We start from the raw sequence: 21,615 nt of genomic DNA on the forward strand, positions 1-21,615 counted from the left end.
AAGGATTTGGCGCTTTTTAGCATAAATCGAATCGATTTTTGGAGCACTTTCTTCCCTACGCTCCAATGTGTTCCACTCTGATGTATCAATGCTGCGCACAGGGCGAGCTTTAAGACTCGACTCTATGAAAAAACAGCGGGCAGCTTCTGCCCGCGCCACGTGAATACACACCGTGGTACGTTCATCGGTACAGGGAACAGGGCGTGTTCTTTCACATTGTTGGTGCCCGTTTTTCAGTCGACTTAGCGGGAATCAAATCTCGTGGCTCTGGGTAATTCGTGGAAACGGAAAAAGCAAAACGTGCCAAGCATTGCTATAGCTGCTTCGTGGAAAAAGCAGACGAAAAAAATACACCCAAAACTAAGTGACGATGCTGGCGGTGAATATTTCCAATTTAAAGTACTCTTAATTATGGCTTAAAATGTCTTTGCCACTGTACGTGTTTGGGTGTGTGTGTGTGTGTGTGTGTGTGTGTGTGTGTGTGTGTGTACAGGGATGGGTAAAATTCGATCGATGAAGCAATGACATCGGAGAGCGGGTCCGGGGTTTGGGCACGGTTGCTCGAATTTTTGTACACCGAGCGAGACCGGCCTGTTTCCTGGTAATTGTAGAGTCATTATGTTTATGTTGCTATACAAACTTATTAGGGAAATTGTGGGCAAAGCCGATGGAAACGATAACAGTTTGTAGAATTTGTCTAACGTAGGGGATGGTTTGCGACGGATTCAAGCTTTCGTTTTGTGAAATTATGTTGCAGGAGAATATTACATGTAAGACGAGCAAAACATATTTAGTTTCACGTTTGTTTGAAGAGTTCAAATACAATCTGTTCCTGGGATTTAGATATACGTGGTTTTATAAATTTCGAAGTTAATGTGTCAAGTCGGCACAATTGGTACTAAGAGTTGTTTAAAAATAAATTGAGATGGTTGTTCTAAAATTTGAAAATCATTAAACAGAAAGATAGAGGGTTTGACCATATCCGTCAGGTTGAAAGCCGAGCTTGGTTGTTGTCTCCTATAATATAAAATAAATTAAATTATAAGAATATTATATATTTTACCAAAATACAATAAAATAACAAAACTCTGTACTGCACATGCACAGCTGAGCTATTTTTAGTTTAAGCATTGAAGCTATTTTGAGATGAACGAATGGATCTAAGAAAGAAGCAAACTCCACTGCTCCATTGAAAGAAGTGGATTATTCATGGAGTAATCAAATTATTTTAAAATTGTGTGAAAACCACCGAGTGATTCCGAATAAAATCACTTCCGCTCATCAACGTAGAGTGAAATTTAATCATTAAAAATGTACACCCATTTCGCCACCTAGCCTCATACATACTCAATCGAAAGCTCATTCTCTCTCTTATCTCTTCTCTCTGCCTCTCTTAATTTGAAGCCTATTAAGTTAACATCCTTTTAAATAAATTGCGCTACCCGCCCCATGGCGGAAGTGGTTTTTGCATCAAACTCCAACCACTCAATGGTTAAATGATTGACGGTGCGGTATTTCAGCAATCATGGTTTTTGTTTTACTGCATGAAAAAGGTGAACAGATTTTCAGGCCACACAATGATTGGCGACACGCGAAGCTGCACACCGGAACAAATACACAAAAAAAGCATTGAATGACTCCACTCTCATTGCGCTCATAAAATAATCATAAACTCAGCCCAATCGCATCATCAGCATCAATCAAACTGCAAAAGTCGCAAGCGTTGACGTCCCTGGGAGGGTTCGTCGCTTCGTACGCTCCCTAGCTTACTCACCACACGAAAAAAGTCACACCCCCTCGGGTTCATCTCTTCTCTAACTCTCTGGCTTTTTTTTCTGTTTGTGTGTCCTTTCTTTGTGTCCTTCCAGGAAATGTGTTCGTTATAGCGGCCATCCTGCTCGAGCGCAACCTGCAGAGCGTCGCCAACCACCTGATACTGTCGCTGGCCGTGGCCGATCTACTTGTTGCCTGTCTGGTGATGCCGCTCGGTGCCGTGTACGAGGTGTCGAAGGAGTGGCGGCTCGGGGCCGACCTCTGCGACATGTGGACGTCGAGCGATGTGCTGTGCTGTACCGCCTCCATCCTGCATCTGGTGGCCATCGCGCTGGACCGGTAAGTGCTTTTCGCCGTAATTCGATCGAAGCCTGTCTATCGCCCGTGTCTGCCCGGTCAAAGTGTGTCTATCGATTACCGGGGCCGGGGCTTTCGGGTGCAAATGCGCATTTGCTCCTGCTCGCTTCGATGCCGTACCGAGCCATTACGGTGGATTTCTTGTATCGGTGCCAATCGCAATTCACACACCAGCGATGCTACACTTTATTGCGCGTGGGGAGAGGGAAGTAAAAAAAAGGTGCCCGGCACAACCAACAACCGGTATTAATCTTCTCGAGAGCTTTTTTGAGCGTAGCTCCGTGTAGCGCATCCGACGCTTCTTATAACTTATTGGACACCTTAAGAACCGTTACCGGTTGTTGGTTTTTTTTCTTCTCTTCGTTGCCGTCGATATGAACCGTCTTTTCTTACTTTGTCGGTGAAGGCGTTCGGTTCGGCAACCATATTGATTCTCAACATCTTTTTATCTCAATATCTTGAAGCACCATCCTCGGTAGCTTAGCCGCCAAAGCCGAAGGTGCCTTTTGCCCCGGCAGCAAACAAAAAAGTGGCAAACCAACACAGCCGAGCGGTGAGGAAATCGATTCAAATCAACTCGTTCAAATCTTCCCTGATCAACCCACCCACTCAACTTTGTTGCAAAAGAGAAGAAAACAAAAACGCCTCCCCGATTTGCCATGATATTGTTTCCGGCCTACGCTCCTGCGAAGTGCTCGGCTTGCCATGTTTGTTTATTTTCTCGAACCCAAACAACCTGTAACGGCCTGAAACGGTTCCCACTTGGGGGCATTCATCCCCCCTCCCCTCCCCTACTCGCTTAACCCACTTTGCCACTCGGAGAAGATGAAATCTTCCCGTTATATCATCTTTAATTCTGCCCATTTTTGCACGAGCGTGTTCGTGTTCGAAGGACCAAAACCTGGAACAGCTTGAATGGGAAGGGAAGAAAACACTCTGTTCTTGTACGCCGGTCGGTTGTGTGCCCCCTGCCCCAGGAGGGATCGTAGATTGACAGGAGGCAAAATGATTTTTGCTAACATATGCAGGATCAAGTGTATTGCCCGGGAGAGCGGAAGTTATGTCTGTTTTTTCACTCGAGCGAATTGGAGGAGGAGTCTGCCTTTGACGTGATGTTGCCGTGAGTATCACGCTCTCCCTTGAGACCTTCCGGTCTTGCCGTGCAGGTAGGTTTTGGCCGGTTCATGTAGCTAAAAGAACCAATTCATCATGTTCCGTCATGTGTGTGTGTGCGTGTGTAATGCAGGGGTTATTCTCTAACCCTGTCTTCGTTATGGATTGAGTGCAGTGAGCCGTATGATGGAAGACGGATAGCAAAATTGGGGGAGAGCTACAAGCAAGGTACGCATAACGAGCCCATGGTTGGTCATTGGAGCTGACAGGTAGAGCCTAACTTTACAAAACCAACGTATCTGTTCAGATGTCTTCCAAAGACGCAGCTGATGAAGTGCGCTGAAACGGAGACATGCGTTCAGACAAGGTGGCTTTGCTCCGGGAACGACTCGTTTGATGTGCGCGCAGCCGCCCCTGAGTGGCTATGAATAAGTAAGATGTGCAGAAATCAGCCTTTGCATAGACATCCTGCAAGATGAATATGGAAATTTTATACGGTTACTATTCTCCACAACTTAGTATCCTACTAAGAGCGCTAAGACATACACAAGAGAACGTGTGCGGAAGGCAGTGTGATTTAATGCGTATTGCAAAACCTGTAAGCAAATTGGACGGTTCTCAATTTAATATCTCGTACACGCTCTTCTACATCTTCTGAACCCTGACCAACGACAAACCTATTAAACTCCATTTGCACTAACGTATTTCATTGCCTAACTTTAGGCGCCAACGATTGCACGGTACTGTGGTTCTAATTGTTTTATTTTGGATTATTCATTTAGCACCTTTGCTTTTGGTTCTCTTCATCTCTCTCTATCTCTAAATCCTATCAAAGTTTATCTTACTGGATATTGCGAGTAATAATTAGAATGAATACCTTTCGTGCAATGTTTTCTCTGGCCAAAACTTTCCACGACAACTTGGTCACGGTTTGCCTGCTGATATTGAAACAACTCGATCTATCCGGCCAAAATTGCTGGGATGCGTGTGTGTAAGTTTCCGTGCTCGTTTCGTTTTCAGTCGACTTTCTACAGAAGCACACGGCAAACACTGGATGGGAGAGGGAAAATTCCTTCTTGAAAGTTTTGCATCTAATCTGATTAACTTCAGCTTCAGTCCAGAGAGCTCGTGTGGCTCGACCGTCGCCATACCGCGCGTCAGTGTCTGTCTCTGGGGTTGCTCGCTGCGTGCTTGCGAGTGCTAGTGTTTGCCCGGGCCCCTAAAACCGATGTGACTCCACGAGCTTCACCAACTTTATCCCTGACCGTTTTCATTAAAAACAGCTGATACCAGCTGACTTTTGTCGGCAGGGGATGGAATAACTTTCGCATAACTTTGTCCGAGCTTGCCTGGGAAGCTGGGAAGAAATCTTCTGGCTTGGTCCGGACGAATCAACCCGCAAGAAGTCTTCCACGCATGCAAGTTGCGGGCTAAAGTTGAAGGCCTAATTTCATTCCAAATTCAGTGGCATGATGTGCAAACCTGGCCCACGAGATAGCAGGCCGAGCATCTGCTGAACCGAGCATCCGAGCACAACAAAAGAATGCTTCACCCGCTCGTGGCACCCCTAGATGCAGCCAGGCTCGGTGAAGATCGGTGCGTTCACAGGCAGCAGTAGCAGAACTTTTCGATATTCTTGCGACACAACACATGTTGGAAGTTATTTCTGAAAAGAAGCACAGCTGTAAGCGTCTTTTGATGGAACGAGCTGGACGAGAGTTTTGTCGGATGCATTTTGCACGAAAGCGATGTTTTAAGGATGTCAACAGCGATGGGAAAGACATACACTTTTGGCACCAGACTTGCCAGCCACCGTGGTTGCGGGTAACTTTTAACTGTGGAGTTGTTCAAACATTGTCCCATTTGGTGCATGCTGCTAGTTGCTTGCGCTTGTGTGCGATTGTGTGCACCCCATTTTATACGAATATGCCTTGCACAATCTTGTCTTATCTGACCTTTAACAAGCACTGAAAGGCTTTTTAGTCTAAGGCACGGTACCGTATGTTGCTTGGCGCTTCCTCTGTATGTTGATTCGAACAACCTATTCTTACGAGAGTGTAAGGCGACCTTCGTCAGCAAAAGAGTTTAAAAAACATACAAAAAAATAGCAAAGCCTTCTAAACGCCATTTTGCGAGACCCATTAGCGGTAGCGTGTCGTATGGCTTTTGCCTTTTCCGGTAAAAGTAGTTCACACCCATTATCATCGGTAGCAGGTCGCCCCTTTGGGCAGGTTCCACGTTTTCATGTGACAAACCGGACACAAACGAAGGGCACGAACAATGCTAAAGCAAAGATGGCTAGAGCTAGCAGCACCACGGCACCAGCTTCGCCCGTCAGCCGCGAATATAATTAATCATCTTCTAAAGAGCACGGACGACATAACAGCAACAGCAACAAAAAAAAAACACGTCCATTCCGTTGCACGTGGCGAAAGATAATTTAATTGCCGGGTACTATAAAGCGACAGGATAACAGCACTAAGCTGCCGGTGGATGATGCAATTAAAGGCAAAGATTTGCTTTTTTCACCCAAGGGTAAAAGCTCGCTCAATCTTTAGGGTAACGTCTATGAACACATTAATGCGTTTGGGAGAGAGGAGCGTCAGCCGTTTCCACGTGGCTTAATGATGGCGGACAAAAGCACAGCACGGGCATGTTGGCTGATGATGAATGTAATGAAGAAAAAAACCGTTGCTTTCACTCTATGTCCGCTCTACACTAATGAAAACATCAACTTTTAATAGGCAGAGCTGCTGCTGAAACTATTTGCGGGCGGTGCATAAGCTTAAAAGCTTCGATGTGTTTGTTGTTTTGCTGGAGGTTTTTTGAGCTTAATAGAAGTAGTTAATTTTGCCCACGTTAGGGAATCATATTTGATACTTTTTTTTGTTTATTTTTTTCTTTTATTGTATGATACATTGCAAAACAACAAGACACTAGTCGCTTTTGAGCCAATCTTGTAATGCTTGATGCATACATTTGGGCGCAATATATTTATTTTTGCATTTGAAACTTATTTCCAATACTACTTAGATTTTTAATTAAAATCAACAATTAAGGTTAACCTGTTTGAAATCAAATAAAAAACTTAAAGTTCTTTAAAAGTGTAGTTTTAATAAAAAAATTCTCTAAAAAGATATTTTTGAGAAAAACAATTCAAATGTATGAAGCAAAAATCCTTTAAATTAGGCGTTTAATAAACCCCGAAGCAAACCCTTTCTACACCAAACATTATTCAAGGTACCAACAATTTTTAGTTGAGAGAACTTCATTTTCCATGCTCGTCGTGCGTTAGCCGTCCCCAGTAGGACTGGTTATCCGGAAGCTTAATGAATCAGTCTCGAAGCCGGCATGTCCAGGAAGGACGTTACGCCAAGAGGAAGAATTTGAAGATATATACAAATAACAACATTAAACTGTTTATTTATAATAATAATCACACTACCGGCACGCATAAGAATGCATAACAAAGCGCCGAAGTACTTGACAGTGTAATACCAACGCTGACTAATAGAACTCTTTATGTCAGGAGGAATAACGCAGCACGTCGATCGCAATATCCACCACGTTGCGTTCAACTTTCATCCAGTACGGTTCAATGAATATAGTATGTGTTAAAAAATAAAATACAACGACGATAACTACACATTTCAATTACATCTCGCTAGCAACCCATCTAGAAGGTATGATTAATATACTAAAATCCGACGCGTTTACCTGTTGACGCTTCTTCTTAACGATATGTGCGTTGAACATCCTTACTGAAATGCGTATACAAACCACATTCTGATTCGTGATAAATATAAAACCCAACACACAGCGCTACCGTAATGCTCTCTGCAAATCCGTACTTTCCAATCGAATCGAAAGCATTCAAATGGAAATTGTAACTCTAGCAGGATACTGAGAATCCAGTTCATCAAGCACTGCAGCCAACTCACACACCACGACCACTCGTCATTCGGAAAACGAACAGCCGAGTGGTTCTCCGGTTACGGGCACGTAGATAAGGCTCGTTCCGTAGTGGAGTGATTGCTGCCAGGGTAGAGAAAGGGTAACCTTTTCTAAAGGTGTTGGAATTATGGAAATGTCGGAACCCGTGGTCCCGATTGCACACCGGAACCCTTTGCCCATCCATTTCCATCGTTATGTCATCATCTTAATGCGTTTTACTGACAGCTTTACAGCTGGACGTTTTGCTTTGCTGCAGTGCGAAGAATTGTCCCCGGTGTGTTCCGGTGTGCTCTCCGGTGGCACAAAAGCTAGCAGGCAGTAGTGGGGCTGCATACCGGGAAGTAAAACCAGCACCGGCAGCAAGGCTGTGTGTGAAGGTGTGAAGGTGTGAACGAAACAATGCACAATGGAGTGCTGTGGTTTAAGTGAGAGCCACAAACGTTTCAGTCCCTCCCTAGTGGTGGTTGTGGTATATTGTGCAGTCATACTGTAGAACTGCGCCAAACCACAGGTGAAAATATTGACGTAATGAAAATGTCCTGTTCCATTTAAAGGTTCACTTTTGTCCTTAACGTGAGACAGTGCTGTTTCGCATGCTGTAATGCATTATTGTCTCAATGGATATCAGTTTAAATATATTACATTTTGTTATAACTCAAATGTTGAGTAACTTTTTCTTCTTTCTACAAACACCTGAAGAGTTTCACAAAGGGAAGCCTAAATGTGTACTAAGCGCCTGAATGTATACAAATCATATAAATGCATACAAAACGCCTGAATGTATACAAATCACATGAATGCATACAAAACGCCTGAATGTATACAGCTTATCGCTTCACAGTTTTGCCCAGGAAGTGTGCGGGCTGTTATTATCTCCTTTATTCTAACTCCTTCCTTCCTTCCTTCGCTTTGTCAGTGGCCTGAAATGTATAGATATGGGTTATGTTCGATATAATGTGCAAACAACCCTACTTTTCAGAAGTTCTATAATTTTTATTGAATTTTCGATTAACTTGAAGAAAGAACCTCATAGGAATCAAAAGCTGATGTTACTTACTCAGCTGATGTTACTAAAGTTCTTACTAATGCTACTTTGAGATTTTTGCGAGTTCTTTTGAGTTTTCTTAACATTTTTGCTCGCGCTCTTCAGGAATCGCTTTCAACTCATTACAATGATCGCAAACATTGCTCACGGTTTCCCAAATTACACGTAAGCTCTGCACGAACCCCCTTCCGAATCGTGTACACTATTAACATAATCGTGCCCATAAACCCTTCCCCAAGCAAGTGCACTGCTAACATTTGATCAGCGAAGATACCGCACCGCATGGTGTGTCGTGGAATAAGAAGCTGCTCTACTTCCGTGCCATCGTAGGCAAGATTGCAGCCCTCCGATTGTGCTGTGTGCTTTTCCATTCCAACGCCACAATCACGTGCGATAGATTATGCAGATAGTTAAACAGTTTCCTTGCCGCGGCAGGCAGGACCGTTGAAAGGCGCGCGATGCACATTGGCAGATGCACGTATCTACAACACGCAGCAATGGTGCAGTGGGGAGAAGCTCCAATGTAAACATGCAAGCTTGAGAGCGGTGCAAATTTATCCGGCGTAATCGTAAAATAATTTATCAAATCCATATTTATGTGCGGCAAGTGGCGCGTGAACCGTAGTACGTAGCACGGGCGTATGCGATTAGGCACGCAAAAGCACAAGTGTGTGTGCACTTTGTACCAACGAACAACATGTTGCTGCTTTTTTTTTTTTCATAGCTACAGTGTTTGGTGTAGGAAGTATAATGGATATCCAATGCGTTAAATGTAAAATGCAAAGAAAGTATGTGTTAAGTGCGCCTTAGCTTTTGTAAATTGGGAGGTTTTTCGTGCCAGGCTTAGGGAAATGTTGCGTAAAATTTAGACTTACCATTGGTTTACGATATAGGATCATTTATTACATTAAAATGTACACAAATTGCCATATATTGCTTTTCCACGTCTTTTTTTTCCTTTCAGTTGCTTCCAAATGTTATAATGATTGCTATTTTCCAGTGCACTTTTAACTATAACAAGAACCACTCCAAACTAAACTATTACTCTTCAGCATAGCGTTTCAGTGCACTTCAACCGTTCATCCTGTCCCAAAGCTTGTCCACTCTGGCCGAACACAGAAACGTTCATCCATTGCTCAGCCAGCGAGTCAAGTGTGTACAGTGGTCGCCTTGCAAATGCGATCCTACGACTGTACGAAACACTAGTCGCCCATGTGCTCTTCGACTGTTCCTATTTGCAGCGTCGGTTGCTGTCGCAGCAACATATGTAAAATATCGCACTCTGCATTCAATTTGTATGCAAATTTTTGCCAATGCATGTACCGCACTGGCCAGTGGGAAAGAATAGCTTCACTCTCGCTTGGAGAGCGTGGGCTAAGAAACGGTGGCTCAGCAACGGTGGTTCCTTTTATTGCTCTAGAAGTAGCTCGAGCTTCCCTTCATGGGCTTACATATTTGTTGTGAATGTATGTCTCCGGGAGGCAAAAGTGCAGACATGCCTTTATTGAACTTCACTTACATTCAAACATCGAAAAGCTCTAGTCAATTGACGCTTCTTAAACGCAAGCATCCGCATATATTGATGTGCTGTAAGCAATGATTCACAAACGATCGGTACTGAATTGGGTGATGCCAGATATGTTGTTATCACAGTATTTATGAAATGACACAGTCTATTGATATGCTTTATCTTATCTTCACCCCACCTGCTTCCCAAGGTACTGGGCCGTAACGGACATCGATTACGCGCACCAGCGTACGGCCCGCCGGATAGGCTACATGATCATCATCATCTGGACGCTGTCGGTGCTGGTCTCGATAGCGCCGCTGCTCGGCTGGAAGGACCCGGAGTGGGAGACGCGCGTCTACCAGGACCTGCAGTGCATCGTGTCGCAGGACGTCGGCTACCAGATCTTTGCCACCGCGTCCAGCTTCTACGTGCCGCTGCTCGTCATACTGTTCCTGTACTGGCGAATATTCCTAGCCGCTCGGAAACGGATCCGTCGAAGGCAGCAGGTACGAACTGCACCCCGTTTCACACGTCCATGTGTTTGGTGTTTCGTTTTTTTTTTTTCTTTTTTCTTGTTCTCGTTCTCTTTCTCTCTCGTGTTCCATTTTGTTTTTCCACTTTTTCTCTCTTTATCTCTTATTGTCGCATTTTATTCCAAACATGTTGTCATTAGTCATTTTCATTAGAATTTGTGATTCAATGCTACTCTCGAAACGGAACGAAAACATACCATCCCATAATTCCTATTCCCGTCATTCGAATCGTTGTCTACCTCTGTATTCCATCCGAGAGGTTGTAGCTGCTGGTTTATTATCCACTTCGTTATCCAATCCCGTACTTCAGTCACCATCAGTATTGTGTATCGTTCGTTGTTGATCTCATCCTTTCCCTTATTCCCTTACGTGCGCACATATTGTCATCACGATTTCAACATTTTTGTACCACGTCACGCCACCGTTAAATTTCATGTGTTCTACTGCATCCTGTCATTATTTTCTCGATTGTTTCCACACACACACACATAAAACATTCACAACTCCCCACCTGCATACTTCCCTGCCGGCTGGCCTATCCTTAACAACTCATCGTTACAATTGGTTTTGGATGATGCTCGGTGTGTCATGCTGGAGCGTGATGACAGTGAACATTGCTTTAGTAACGAAGAATTCAATAAGAGAAGCCCCACCCTTACCCCTTTTATGCTCTGTCATTACCCCTCTTTTTTTTTTTTGGTACTGAATTTCTCGACCCGTTCCAAAAGCTATTTCCAAAATTGATTCGTACAGCTTCCCGCAAGCCCCGTGCAAGCGAGGCGAGCGACACAAAGCCCTTCCTACAAGCGGGATTTTCCTCTGTTTTCTTTCCCTTATCCTCGATGCCGAGTTTCAACATTGACTGTTTCAGCTACTCAAGCATTCTCTGTGTTTTTCTTTCCCTCGCTGGCTCGTTGTCTTTTTGTTGATGTATTTTTTTTTTTTTGTTATATTGTTGCTGATAGTCCTTCAACCGTACACTTCTACACGTACCAAACACAGAAGACCAAACCGTGTGCTTCCCTGCAACTGCGCTGCATTTCTTTCCAAAGCGTTGCCTTGTTATTCGCTACTTTAAGAGCTTCTTGGTGCAGTTTTCGCTGTGTGCTCACGGGGCGGTGTAAATAGTTTGAGGATGACAGTTTCCTAGTCCACCCATATAGTTCCTCGGCCAAAGATATGAATGTTGCGCCCCTTTTTTTGCTTTTTCGCTATATTTTTATCTTTTTTTTTTATCTGTTTGTTTGGGTTTCTCTCGTTCTCTCGTCTCTTACGCTCCACCACGAAAGCCAACCTGTGTGTTACTCTTTGTTTGTGCGCTTGATAAAGGGGGGGATTTTTTTGTATCGAAACCATTTGGTTCAGTTTATTGCTAGATAGCTGTACATATATTTGTGTACATGTTTTACTTTTCCATCCTTTTGCCGTGGTTGTGCTTTCATGGGGTGGTACGATTTATTTTTCTCCTTTTGTTCGTGATCGTTTTTTGCATTCATGGCAAAACATGTGCATACATTCATTTTTATGAGTGCGTTTCGTTGCGTTGTTTTGTTGTTTAAGTTTTGTTTTCCTTTTCAACATTGGATTTTGTTATAAATTTGTTGCGTCTCTTTTACTTTTACTTTACTTGTTTTGGAATAGATATTTTACATTTATATGTTATTTTTTGTTGCTGTGGTTTTTATTCTTCTTTTTTGCTTAATTTTCTTGTTTTCCATATGCTTTCCTCATGACAGCATTTGTTACATATGTTTTGATCTTCTTTCCAATTGTTTTTGTAGTTTTAAATCACTTCTAGTTAATTATAGTTTTAATAAAGTTCACTTGTATTCTCCACCACAATTAAATAATTCCCTTCTAATGCCAATTGTCCTTGAAAATTAATATCGTACCAACCCGTTCCGTACCGATTGACGTCATCAAAATGTTTATTTTCCCGTCTCTCACTCTTTCTTTCGTTTCCCCAAGTTTCCCAAGGACTTCCTTTACATAAACCCACCTCGTAAAGTACGTACGTAATGTTTCTTGCTCGCGTGTTATCATGCTCACAATACCTTTCACTAAAGGAGTACCGGGCCGTTCACGCGATTCTGCTTTTTGGGAGGAAATAGATATTCTTGAAGACGGTCTACCAACTAGGACGAGTGTGGTAGAGCTTCATCTATCTGCTCCAGCCAGTCATTTACTTCCTTCCTGCTGGTGGATGCATCCAGATGTGAGCGTTTTTTTAACAGCCAAGACAACCCATTTCAATGCCACACTGATAGCAAGTGTGTGTGTGCGTGTGTGACAGAGCATCCCGTACAAAAGCTCACTTGATGACGCGCTTACTATCTGCTTTCCCGCCTGCTTTGCGTTTTGTGTTCCACCATTACCATCGTAACGCGCAGACTATTTCAGGCTTCACCGATTGCTTCATCAAAGAGCAGGAGCAGCAGCAGCAGCAGCAGTTATACAAAGCATTCCTTCACATTTGCTGCGCTGCACGGGATGCAGTTACACCGGTGTTCCGGCCCAGCGATTGCTGTGGGCTGCTTTTCGCTCGATGAATTCGACTTCTGGAGCGTTCGCGTTTCACGCAGCTCAACGTTTTCCGCCCCGGTTGGTTTGGTTGTTCCGCGCAGTGCTCCGCAATGGTTGCTATCTTTCGGCAAGGCACATCTTTCGCCAACACTTTCCGTCCATTCCCGGATCCCCGTACCTGCGTTGGTGTGTAAAGGGAAGCTTTCGTTTCATGCGTTTACAGTGGCAGGATTGCAGCTCCTTTTGTCAGCCGCAACGACATTCGTTTGAAGCCATTACTGCTTGCCGCGAGATGTACGTTCAGGCTACTCCCCCCTCTCCCGCTCTCTGTGTACCTACCCGATGTGTTGTCCGCGCACACACGAAAAAACAAAATGCAAACACAACAACATATGTTTGACCAAAAACAAAAAAAAAAGAAAACAAAACGCTAATTTTCTTCATTTTACACACATACAGGGCAGAACAATAGTGCAATTGATACCAAAGCCTTTAGTAAGTATTTGGGTTAGTTTGTTTTTTTCCGATTATCGTCTTAGTTTTCGGGATGTTTGGTTGTTTTTGTTTTGTTTTTTTAATTCTAGTCCAGCTTGTGATGATTTTTGCTTTTGTGTTCGTCTTGTTTAGCGTGTGTTTTGCTCCTGTTTTGTTTCAATTCACAAATGCCGATTGTTTTATCTTTATTTTTGTTTTTTCCTTACGTAACGGATTAATCAACAAAATTTGAAAGCTCAAAATTAATAGAAGAAAGGCAGAAGATGAACAAAGTTTTATTTTGTTTCTTCAATTTATTTATCTTTGGTTTTGTTATTTGAAAAAAAAAAACGTAGTTGTTTTAGGTTATTAAAACGATTAAAAAAGTATGTGAATGTATCTCTGTGTGTGTGCGTATATTTTTCTGCGTAATAGCGATTAGGTGTGGGTGTGCTTTTGATGAGGGAACGCCCTTTACGAAGGTGTGAAATTAAACTACTCACCCAGTCAGAAAGGGTTCATCCCGTCATCTTCATCAGCACACGCACATCAACCTTTCGTACCCGTAGGAATCTGCTCTAGTGCTAATCCGTACCCCTACCCCTGTTAGATCGTCTCGGCCACTCACACCCCCAGCAGACACCCACATTAACACTCTCCGTACCATTGCTGTACCCTTGTTTAGCATTGAACGCATCCAACCGACTTCGGTGTAAAATGGTCTTATACACCACCACGTCCTTTACTAGTGCGTAGCAAAGTAGTTGAAATTATTCACACTGTCGTAGCGTTTCACCCGTAATAGCCTCAGCCTCATGTTAGTTGCAGCAACACACTGCTACACTGCTAGCTTACAAGTTGTCCGTTTGTTATCGCACTCGTGGTGAGACAGATCAATCAACTTGACCTAGTCCACGGGAGCACACAAAAACACGCTCACTGTCTGTCTATCTACTTCTCTCGCTCTATTTTCCCTATCTCTCTCTGTTCGTACCAATACTCTGTCTCTGTCTCTGTACTCAACTCTGCTTGTAGTGATGGCAAATGATGTTTTGTTACCCCCTCTAGTAAAGGCAAACTACAATATATACGCACCTCCCAGGGGGGGTTGGTTCGAGATCGGCCAACACCAGCAAAGGAAGGAAGAACGTGCGGTGGGACTTATCTGACTCTTTTTACCCGTGTCTGTGTATGCTTTTGTTTTGTGTGTGTGTGCGGCTTAATCGCTTGTCAGCGCAGAACATAGTAGCCGCGTAGCGAGCGCCCTCTACCGGCACATTCACTTTCGCAACTAAAACTGCTAACTCACCCGTGTTCGTTTCCCCCTAGTTCGCAGCCACATTAACACATTTGTTTTGCTGTCATGATGTAGTGCACAACATGCCAACATCATAGCGCTTTTCATATAGAGAGACCTTAGGTCGGATAGTGCGTTCCGCTGACAAAGCTGGTCGGCAAACTGTAGCTTGCGTAGCATGCACATCGTTCGCAGCACGTGTAGGTCATAGTGCTATAGTGCACAGTGTGGTAGTGATGCGTATGCGTGACAATATTCACTGCTAACTTTAGTGTAGAAAAATAAATGCGTTCTTTTTAGCTTTAAAACACATCTTCAGCCTCAAAAGAAAGTACGCATAGTGCAGTGTGATTCAATTAAAACTACTATGGATTAAACTGGAGAAGAATTTGAGACTTGTGGGATCCAATTGAATGTATTTTATTTCCTACGGCAACATAAGACGTTTTTTTACCTAGGTTTACATACCCGCAATTAGTGGAAGGGCTACACTTTTTAATTGTTTTGTACAACAAATCAATTGGGAAGCTCGATGTGATATTTGTCACATTTTTAATATAAAAATATTACAATCTGTTCCCGAGTTGCGCGGTTTCTGCGTTGGCGATGAATCCGCGTAAGTCGAATTTTACGTTTTTTGTCTAAAATACTATTGAATACTCACAGTTTTTTGAATTAATTTGGTGCTTTTATACACTTTATCATTTATTTGATATGATTCGTGCAAAAAAAATCTAATATTTCTGGCTTTTAAGCGGTTTCAATTTGTTAGCAAAAATGCAATTTATACCGAACTTGAAACAAATTGTACTGATTTGACATATAATCTTTCAAATTTAAAAAAACCGCGTATCTCCGAATCCGCGTAAGTCGAGAACCGTGTAACTCGGGAACAGACTGTAATATCTAACGATGCGTTACCACATGCCGTGACAATTTTGCGCCTAAAAGCGCAGGAAAAAAAGTTTAAAATAGGTCATCAGAGTAAAATGAACTTAAATTATGGTTACAATTAAAGTAAAGGATGCTTGTAAAGCTAATGAAATAGCATTTTTTGTCCAAAATGCAACCAAATTTCCAGCAAAACCTAGAAAAAAACATGGAAAATCTGTTTTTAATTACATTGAGGTTGAGCTTTCAGCAATTTCTTGTGCTTTTAAAGGAGCGCTTCAGTTATGCCAAAGCTTGTTACCAAAACAAGTTGTTTTGCGTAGTCGAGCACCCCGTACCAAGTTATGCTAATATCAAACAAATAAATCCGATAACTGGAGCAAGCCGCCCTGGGAAAGGTTACCATACACATCAAACCACTGTTTGCATCCGTGCTGGCTCCTCACCGGTGCTTGCTACCTTCTTACAAATATGGTTTTCCTTTCCTGCTACTACCTCCCGGTGCACATCTCCCCTCTTTTACCATGTTTATAAGTTTGTGGTTTTGATACGTTGAGTAAAATTGTGCCCATACTCTTGCACCTACGTGCACAAAGTGCAAAGTTTTCCAGCACCTACAGCTTCCCGCGCTCGTAGTGCTTCGTTGGTAGATAGAGAGCGACGCAATTCAAGTTTTACAGCACTGAATTGGCATTGATTGGCAAGTGGGATTGGGTCGGGCGCGTCTGCCTCGTCTACTACCAGCCGCTGTGAACCCTTTCCAGGAACGCTCACACTTTCACTCACTCGAAGAGCTGCGGCGTAACCCGAACGCTACAGGGGCTGGCAAATTTCACCGCCTGCAGAACCCGATTCGATTTGTTTCTTGATTGAGTTCTATTGTACTGCACGCTAGCGCAGGAGATTGAAAAACGATGAAGTTTTCTACTGGTTGCTTCCGTTGCCACTTTGCTGTGCACAAACCGCTCTCCGTGATGTGGGCGATAGTTTTAAGCGCCATTTTCCTGAGGTAAAGTCCAAGTTATCTCATCATCTGGGGGTCGGAGAATTGAAAAGCGTACCGTTGTTTTGTTGTTCAAATGAGATGCGATTGGATTGTACTGGTGTGGAAACAGTTATGCCTTACCATTTCTTCTATGGTGTTGCACAGTACAAAATATGTTTCTAAACAATCCTTTTCCTGCAGGAAACAATTTACTTGCTACGCTGGCAGCAAGAGCTTGTCTTTTAGTTTTCGCCTTGTTCCGGGAACACGTTCAACCTGTGTTTGACATTTGTTTCTCTAAAAAAAAACGCCTAAATTTATGCAATATGCATGCCTGAAGCAGCTTATTAAACCATGTCACAGTAGTTTGACATGAAGATATACTCTTCGGTTATGGTCCTTAAAAAACAACAAAAAACCAAAACAAGCTTTGAAGCTTTTTGTAAATATTTAAAGTCCTTAGCACTATTTCATTAACTTAGGATATTGAAAACAAATTTATGGAAATATTTTTTCCTTTTGATATGAACGCTCGATTTTAAAGTATGCCTAACGGAAATTTTGAACTGTTTGAAGGATTCTATGTGTGCAGTACGCCAGTAAGCCTGTTGTGGTTGTGGTCAGTACCCGCATTATGTTGCTTTTATGTAGTTCAAAGTCCAACACATAGCGCAGTGGAGATATTTACATCCGCAATTGTACGCCGCGTCGCTGCACTGCACTCCATGGGCTGGTCGTTATGATTGATGTTCCCAGGAGACGCAAAGTTTTGCTAACAATTCTGCATTGGCCGCAGCAGTCATGTGCTGCTGTGGTTTGTCAATTACAATATTGCATCAGAAGTGGCGTTGTTAAAATTATAGTGTGAATGTTTTCCAGTAGTCGATACATTCATGAATTTAAATAGACTTTTGAAATTGATATTAAATCCTAGCCTTATTCATGTTTGAACAAAGTATGTAAGCTTATAATTAAAGTGTTTCTTAATTTCTTGCGAAATTCATATTAGATTATTCAACATTAATCGACATTGATCTTCCTATATGAATATCAAAAAGCTTTTTCTTTCATGGCTAACAATCACGACTCAATAAATAAATCGCTGTACACCACTTGTAGCCATAAAGCTGCTAGTTCAATAGAGCCTTTTATAGCCATTATGCTGCAAATCATAATGCCATAATTATTGAACGATTTCCCATCAACAAAACCATTAAGCCTCTTCTTTCACTGCGGGCAGGCAAAAGATGAAAAGCTTCTTCACCAGCGTGCTGGCGACGTTGGCCAACCGAGATAACGAATGCAAAACGAGCGAGATCCAAACAATGGCGCTCAAACGCAAACAAAAGAGGGGACCGGGTTTTTGTGTGTTGGTAATTTTAAAATTATGTTATCCATAATGCGGAGCGGATACAATGAAAGCGCTCGCCTTCAATCATTGTCACCTTAATTGGCTCTGTATTTATTGGACTTGCGAGACGAGCGAGACGGGCGACATTTTCCACCCTGTTCGGGTGACATTTTCGGGGACCGTTGTTTGTGCTTCTTTTTGCTTTCTCCGGGATTGTAGTACGAAGTAAAAGACCGCTTGCTTCTCTCCCACTTGTTTTCCCCTCGCGCCCGAAACAGGTACATTGAATTATGTTTGCACAAAAAGCCATTCATTAAAACGCCCAAAATCTGGGCCCGGAAATCAGCTACATGGTATGGAGATTGGCAACATTACCGACACTAATTCAATCAGGACTATCTTTTGATAAACCACAGCACACTTGGGCGACCTTGGCAAAAGCATTAGCCAGAACCTGCACACCACTCGACCACCTGCTGGGAAAGGATTCGCTAGGGCCGTTTTGAGGGTGCTCGGATGAGCCGGGCTCTTTGCTAATGTTTTTAGCCATCACCTTAATTAATTTTGCTCAAACTTGGCCCCCAAACGCTAAGGTGAAGGCTTCGTTCTGTAGGTAGAATAACTTTGCGATCACAAAAAGACGCCTAAATGAGCGAGGGAGATATTTTGAGAGTGAAGCTTTAGAATCCAATTCAAAAGGGCTATTGGAATTTAATAAACGTGATAATACTAAAACGTGCCACAATTAGAACAAAACTAAAAAAAAAACAATTAAGTAATGTTGTTAGGATCAAATCTTTTGGAAATTATTGTTTTTAATTCAACAAGCCACTAATGGACTACCAACAAATTCTTTAAATATGTTGACTATTATTTGATAGAACGCAATTACAATGAAAATTGTACAGCTCTTGGCAAAGCAACTTTGTAAAGAGCCTGTAGAATATCTGTTGAATAATTGAAAAACGACTGTCGTTTACTTTCTTTCGTTTTTCTGTAACAAGCGAAACAAAAAAAAAAACATTTTTCACCATGGTTGGAAACCATCCAATTCAAAAATTCTCATCAAACATCAAAATGCAATAAATGAGTCTTCCTTGCGCCTCGGAAAACGAATTCCTGCGATGAATAAAATATTTCGCAGGCTCTAAATACAATTAAGTCCTTCACATACATACACACACAAACTCACATCGACACACACAGCCAAAAAAAGAACCACTTTCTGAGTCGTACTTGTGTTTTATTACATTTCCTCCCACTCAAACGCTTGCGTTACATCGGTAAACTGTTATCATCGCTTTCCGGAATGCGTGCGGATACTTTCTTTTTGCTTCGTGGGCTTCTTTTTTGTTTGTTGAGCTCATTCTTTACCACGGTGAACGAGCATTCACTTTACAATATTGAACGAAACGGTTTCCCACATAATGATGGGTATGTGCGTGCCCGAGGCCCGTGGCTTCGATGGTTCCACAATGTTTAACCGCTCGTCGATGGTTTCCGCGGTTCGGGCCGACCTGCCGCTTCCGATGGAAGAAAAACCTCAACCACATCCACATCCTGCAACGTGGTTCGATGTACTCAACTGCTTTCATTGCGTTGCTGCACGGGAAGAATTTTTAGATGGCAATTTAACAGTGGATTTTTGGATGGATGGAGTTTCCAAACAAAAGACGGAATTGCTTTTAGTGAATTTGATTGGTTTTAATTTCGCAATTGGGAGATTTTTCGCATTCGTTTTTTGTTTTTGCTATCGCTTCAACATTTGTTGCGAATTCATGTCAATTGAATTGAAATTACATTATTCATTTTTGCAAAACGAGCTGTTACAATTCCGATTTGTGTAAGCAATGGTGGTGTGATCTTATTTTTTCATTCTGTCAACATGAATTGTAAGAATGCAATATTGCAATGTCCTCTACAGTTTACTTACAACTTACAACTTGTGTTTGGCACAATGCATAAATCGATTTAAATTTTTAGACGCCTTAAGCTATGCAATCTGCATGACAATACATTGTTTTCAACAGGTTAGGTATGCTTATATTTAAACCTTGTCTTAGCGTAGGGTATTGTTTGTTCGGTTTATCTCTGTAATCTTTTCCTAAAGGTAGCTTCGCGTCTTTTGTCCTTACTTATCGCATTGTAACATTTCACAACTCACTCACGTGCTTTCGTTGGAAAAATATTATCTTCCATCCAACATTAAGAAAAAAAAACCCTGTAATCCATTTCACTTCACTCTCTGACGTAAGCCTTCATGCTGTGGATCGCCAAAAGCAAACATAGCCCCATTGCCCTAGATCAAGTTCATCGGGTTAAACTATTCCACGCGGGAATAGGTGGCCGTAGCAACGGGTGAAGCAATCGGAGGCACCGGCGAACAAGGGCAAAGAAGATAAGGCCAACTGCTTCAAGCATTATCGGCTGGCTAGGGAAAATGTTTCATTGTACTTTCTTCAATCGAAAAAAAAACCCAAAAGAATCCCAACGCTATGCCGTCTATCAGGTCACGGATCTTTCAGAGCACGTTGGCTTTCGGTCAAAGTTACGGAGTTGCTACCGTATCTGCTTCGTTACTGCTGTAAATTACTCCGTCCAAAAACCTCTTTCTCTTGGTTGGCGATCGCCCAAACGGGCTGAAATATGAAGCTATAGTTAGGGAAGCATTTCATATCCCGCCTTTTTTGTCGGCTATATGAACTTTGAACTTTACACTGTTCCGTTCCGCTTTGAACTGCTCGGTTTTGCAGCTGAAACTGTTCGCATCGTTACCCCTTCGACAGTTTGAAGCAATTGTGAATCTTTTTGGGGATTCTGTTTTCCACATTCTTTGATTGAGGGAGTTTTATTAGGCAGAGTTTTAGATTACACCTTTCCATTTCCTTCATTTTGTTTAATTTATCTCAATTCAAGTACTTTCAATACAGTTGGGATTAAAGTATTTTCCAACCATGTTGAAATTCAGTACAAGAACAGTTATACATACTTGAGAAAACTCTGAACACAGAATATGTAGTGTAACATCACTCAAACGAAGTTTAAAATTTTCAAGTTAAAAAGTATCAATTTCAGGATGATATTATAACCAAGAGTAATGGATCTTCCGAATATTGTAGGGAGCATCAGTTTGACACAGTAAATTATTATCCCAAAAATAAACCATGAGCCTAATTTTTTAAATTAACTTCAAATTGAAGAACATTTTTCAAGAATATTTCATTATTTGTTTAATGTTCGACAGCTTTTGAGCCGAACAAAAATAAAGTGATTGAAACCTATCAAATTCACTAAGAGACGAATGCAGTTTACAAGACTCCAATTCTCTATAATTAATCGAACAAAGAAAAACTATAAAATCTTTTGTTTTGAAATGCATATTGCATACTTTAAAGCGTTTAAAAAAACTGTCTATTTTAAATATAATAAAAAAATTGAGATTATATTAAATTTCAGAAAAGTTTTGTGAAACATGATGAGTTTAGCTGTTTCAGGCTAGTCAATGCCATCAACAATTTCTAATATGAAATATAATGCTCGCAAGCTCTATCATAGAATATCAGTGCATACTTTTAGGCGTATTATTTGAACATTTTCAAGCTTTTTTTTAGCAAATTCAAAGAAAACTAACCTCAATTAAAGGTTATGTTTTGTTTTGTTGTATCCTGCATATCGCCTATTTTGGATTTCAATCAATGAATCAATTGCCTAATAAGCATCTCCTGTATCATTCTTATTTCTGCATGATTGATTGTGCTGAAATGTGTCAATGTGAAAGTATTTTGCTCTATTTATAAGTAACCATTTAT

The 21,615-nt window shown here is 41.9% G+C and overlaps 1 protein-coding gene across 2 annotated transcripts in view; it reads left to right on the forward strand.

The window, feature by feature from the left end:
- Positions 1-21,615, forward strand: part of LOC1278365 (5-hydroxytryptamine receptor) — a 45,920-nt gene that overhangs the window by 21,451 nt on the left and 2,854 nt on the right. For both annotated transcript variants that reach the window (XM_061657069.1, XM_061657070.1), the window contains exons 2-3: positions 1,869-2,112; positions 9,961-10,258. In XM_061657069.1, coding sequence (XP_061513053.1) covers positions 1,869-2,112; positions 9,961-10,258 — 542 coding nt within the window. The remainder of the gene's footprint in view (positions 1-1,868; positions 2,113-9,960; positions 10,259-21,615) is intronic.

Source organism: Anopheles gambiae, chromosome 3 (genome assembly GCF_943734735.2).
Source record: "Anopheles gambiae chromosome 3, idAnoGambNW_F1_1, whole genome shotgun sequence".
In the NCBI taxonomy this organism is placed as follows: Eukaryota; Metazoa; Arthropoda; class Insecta; order Diptera; family Culicidae; genus Anopheles; species Anopheles gambiae.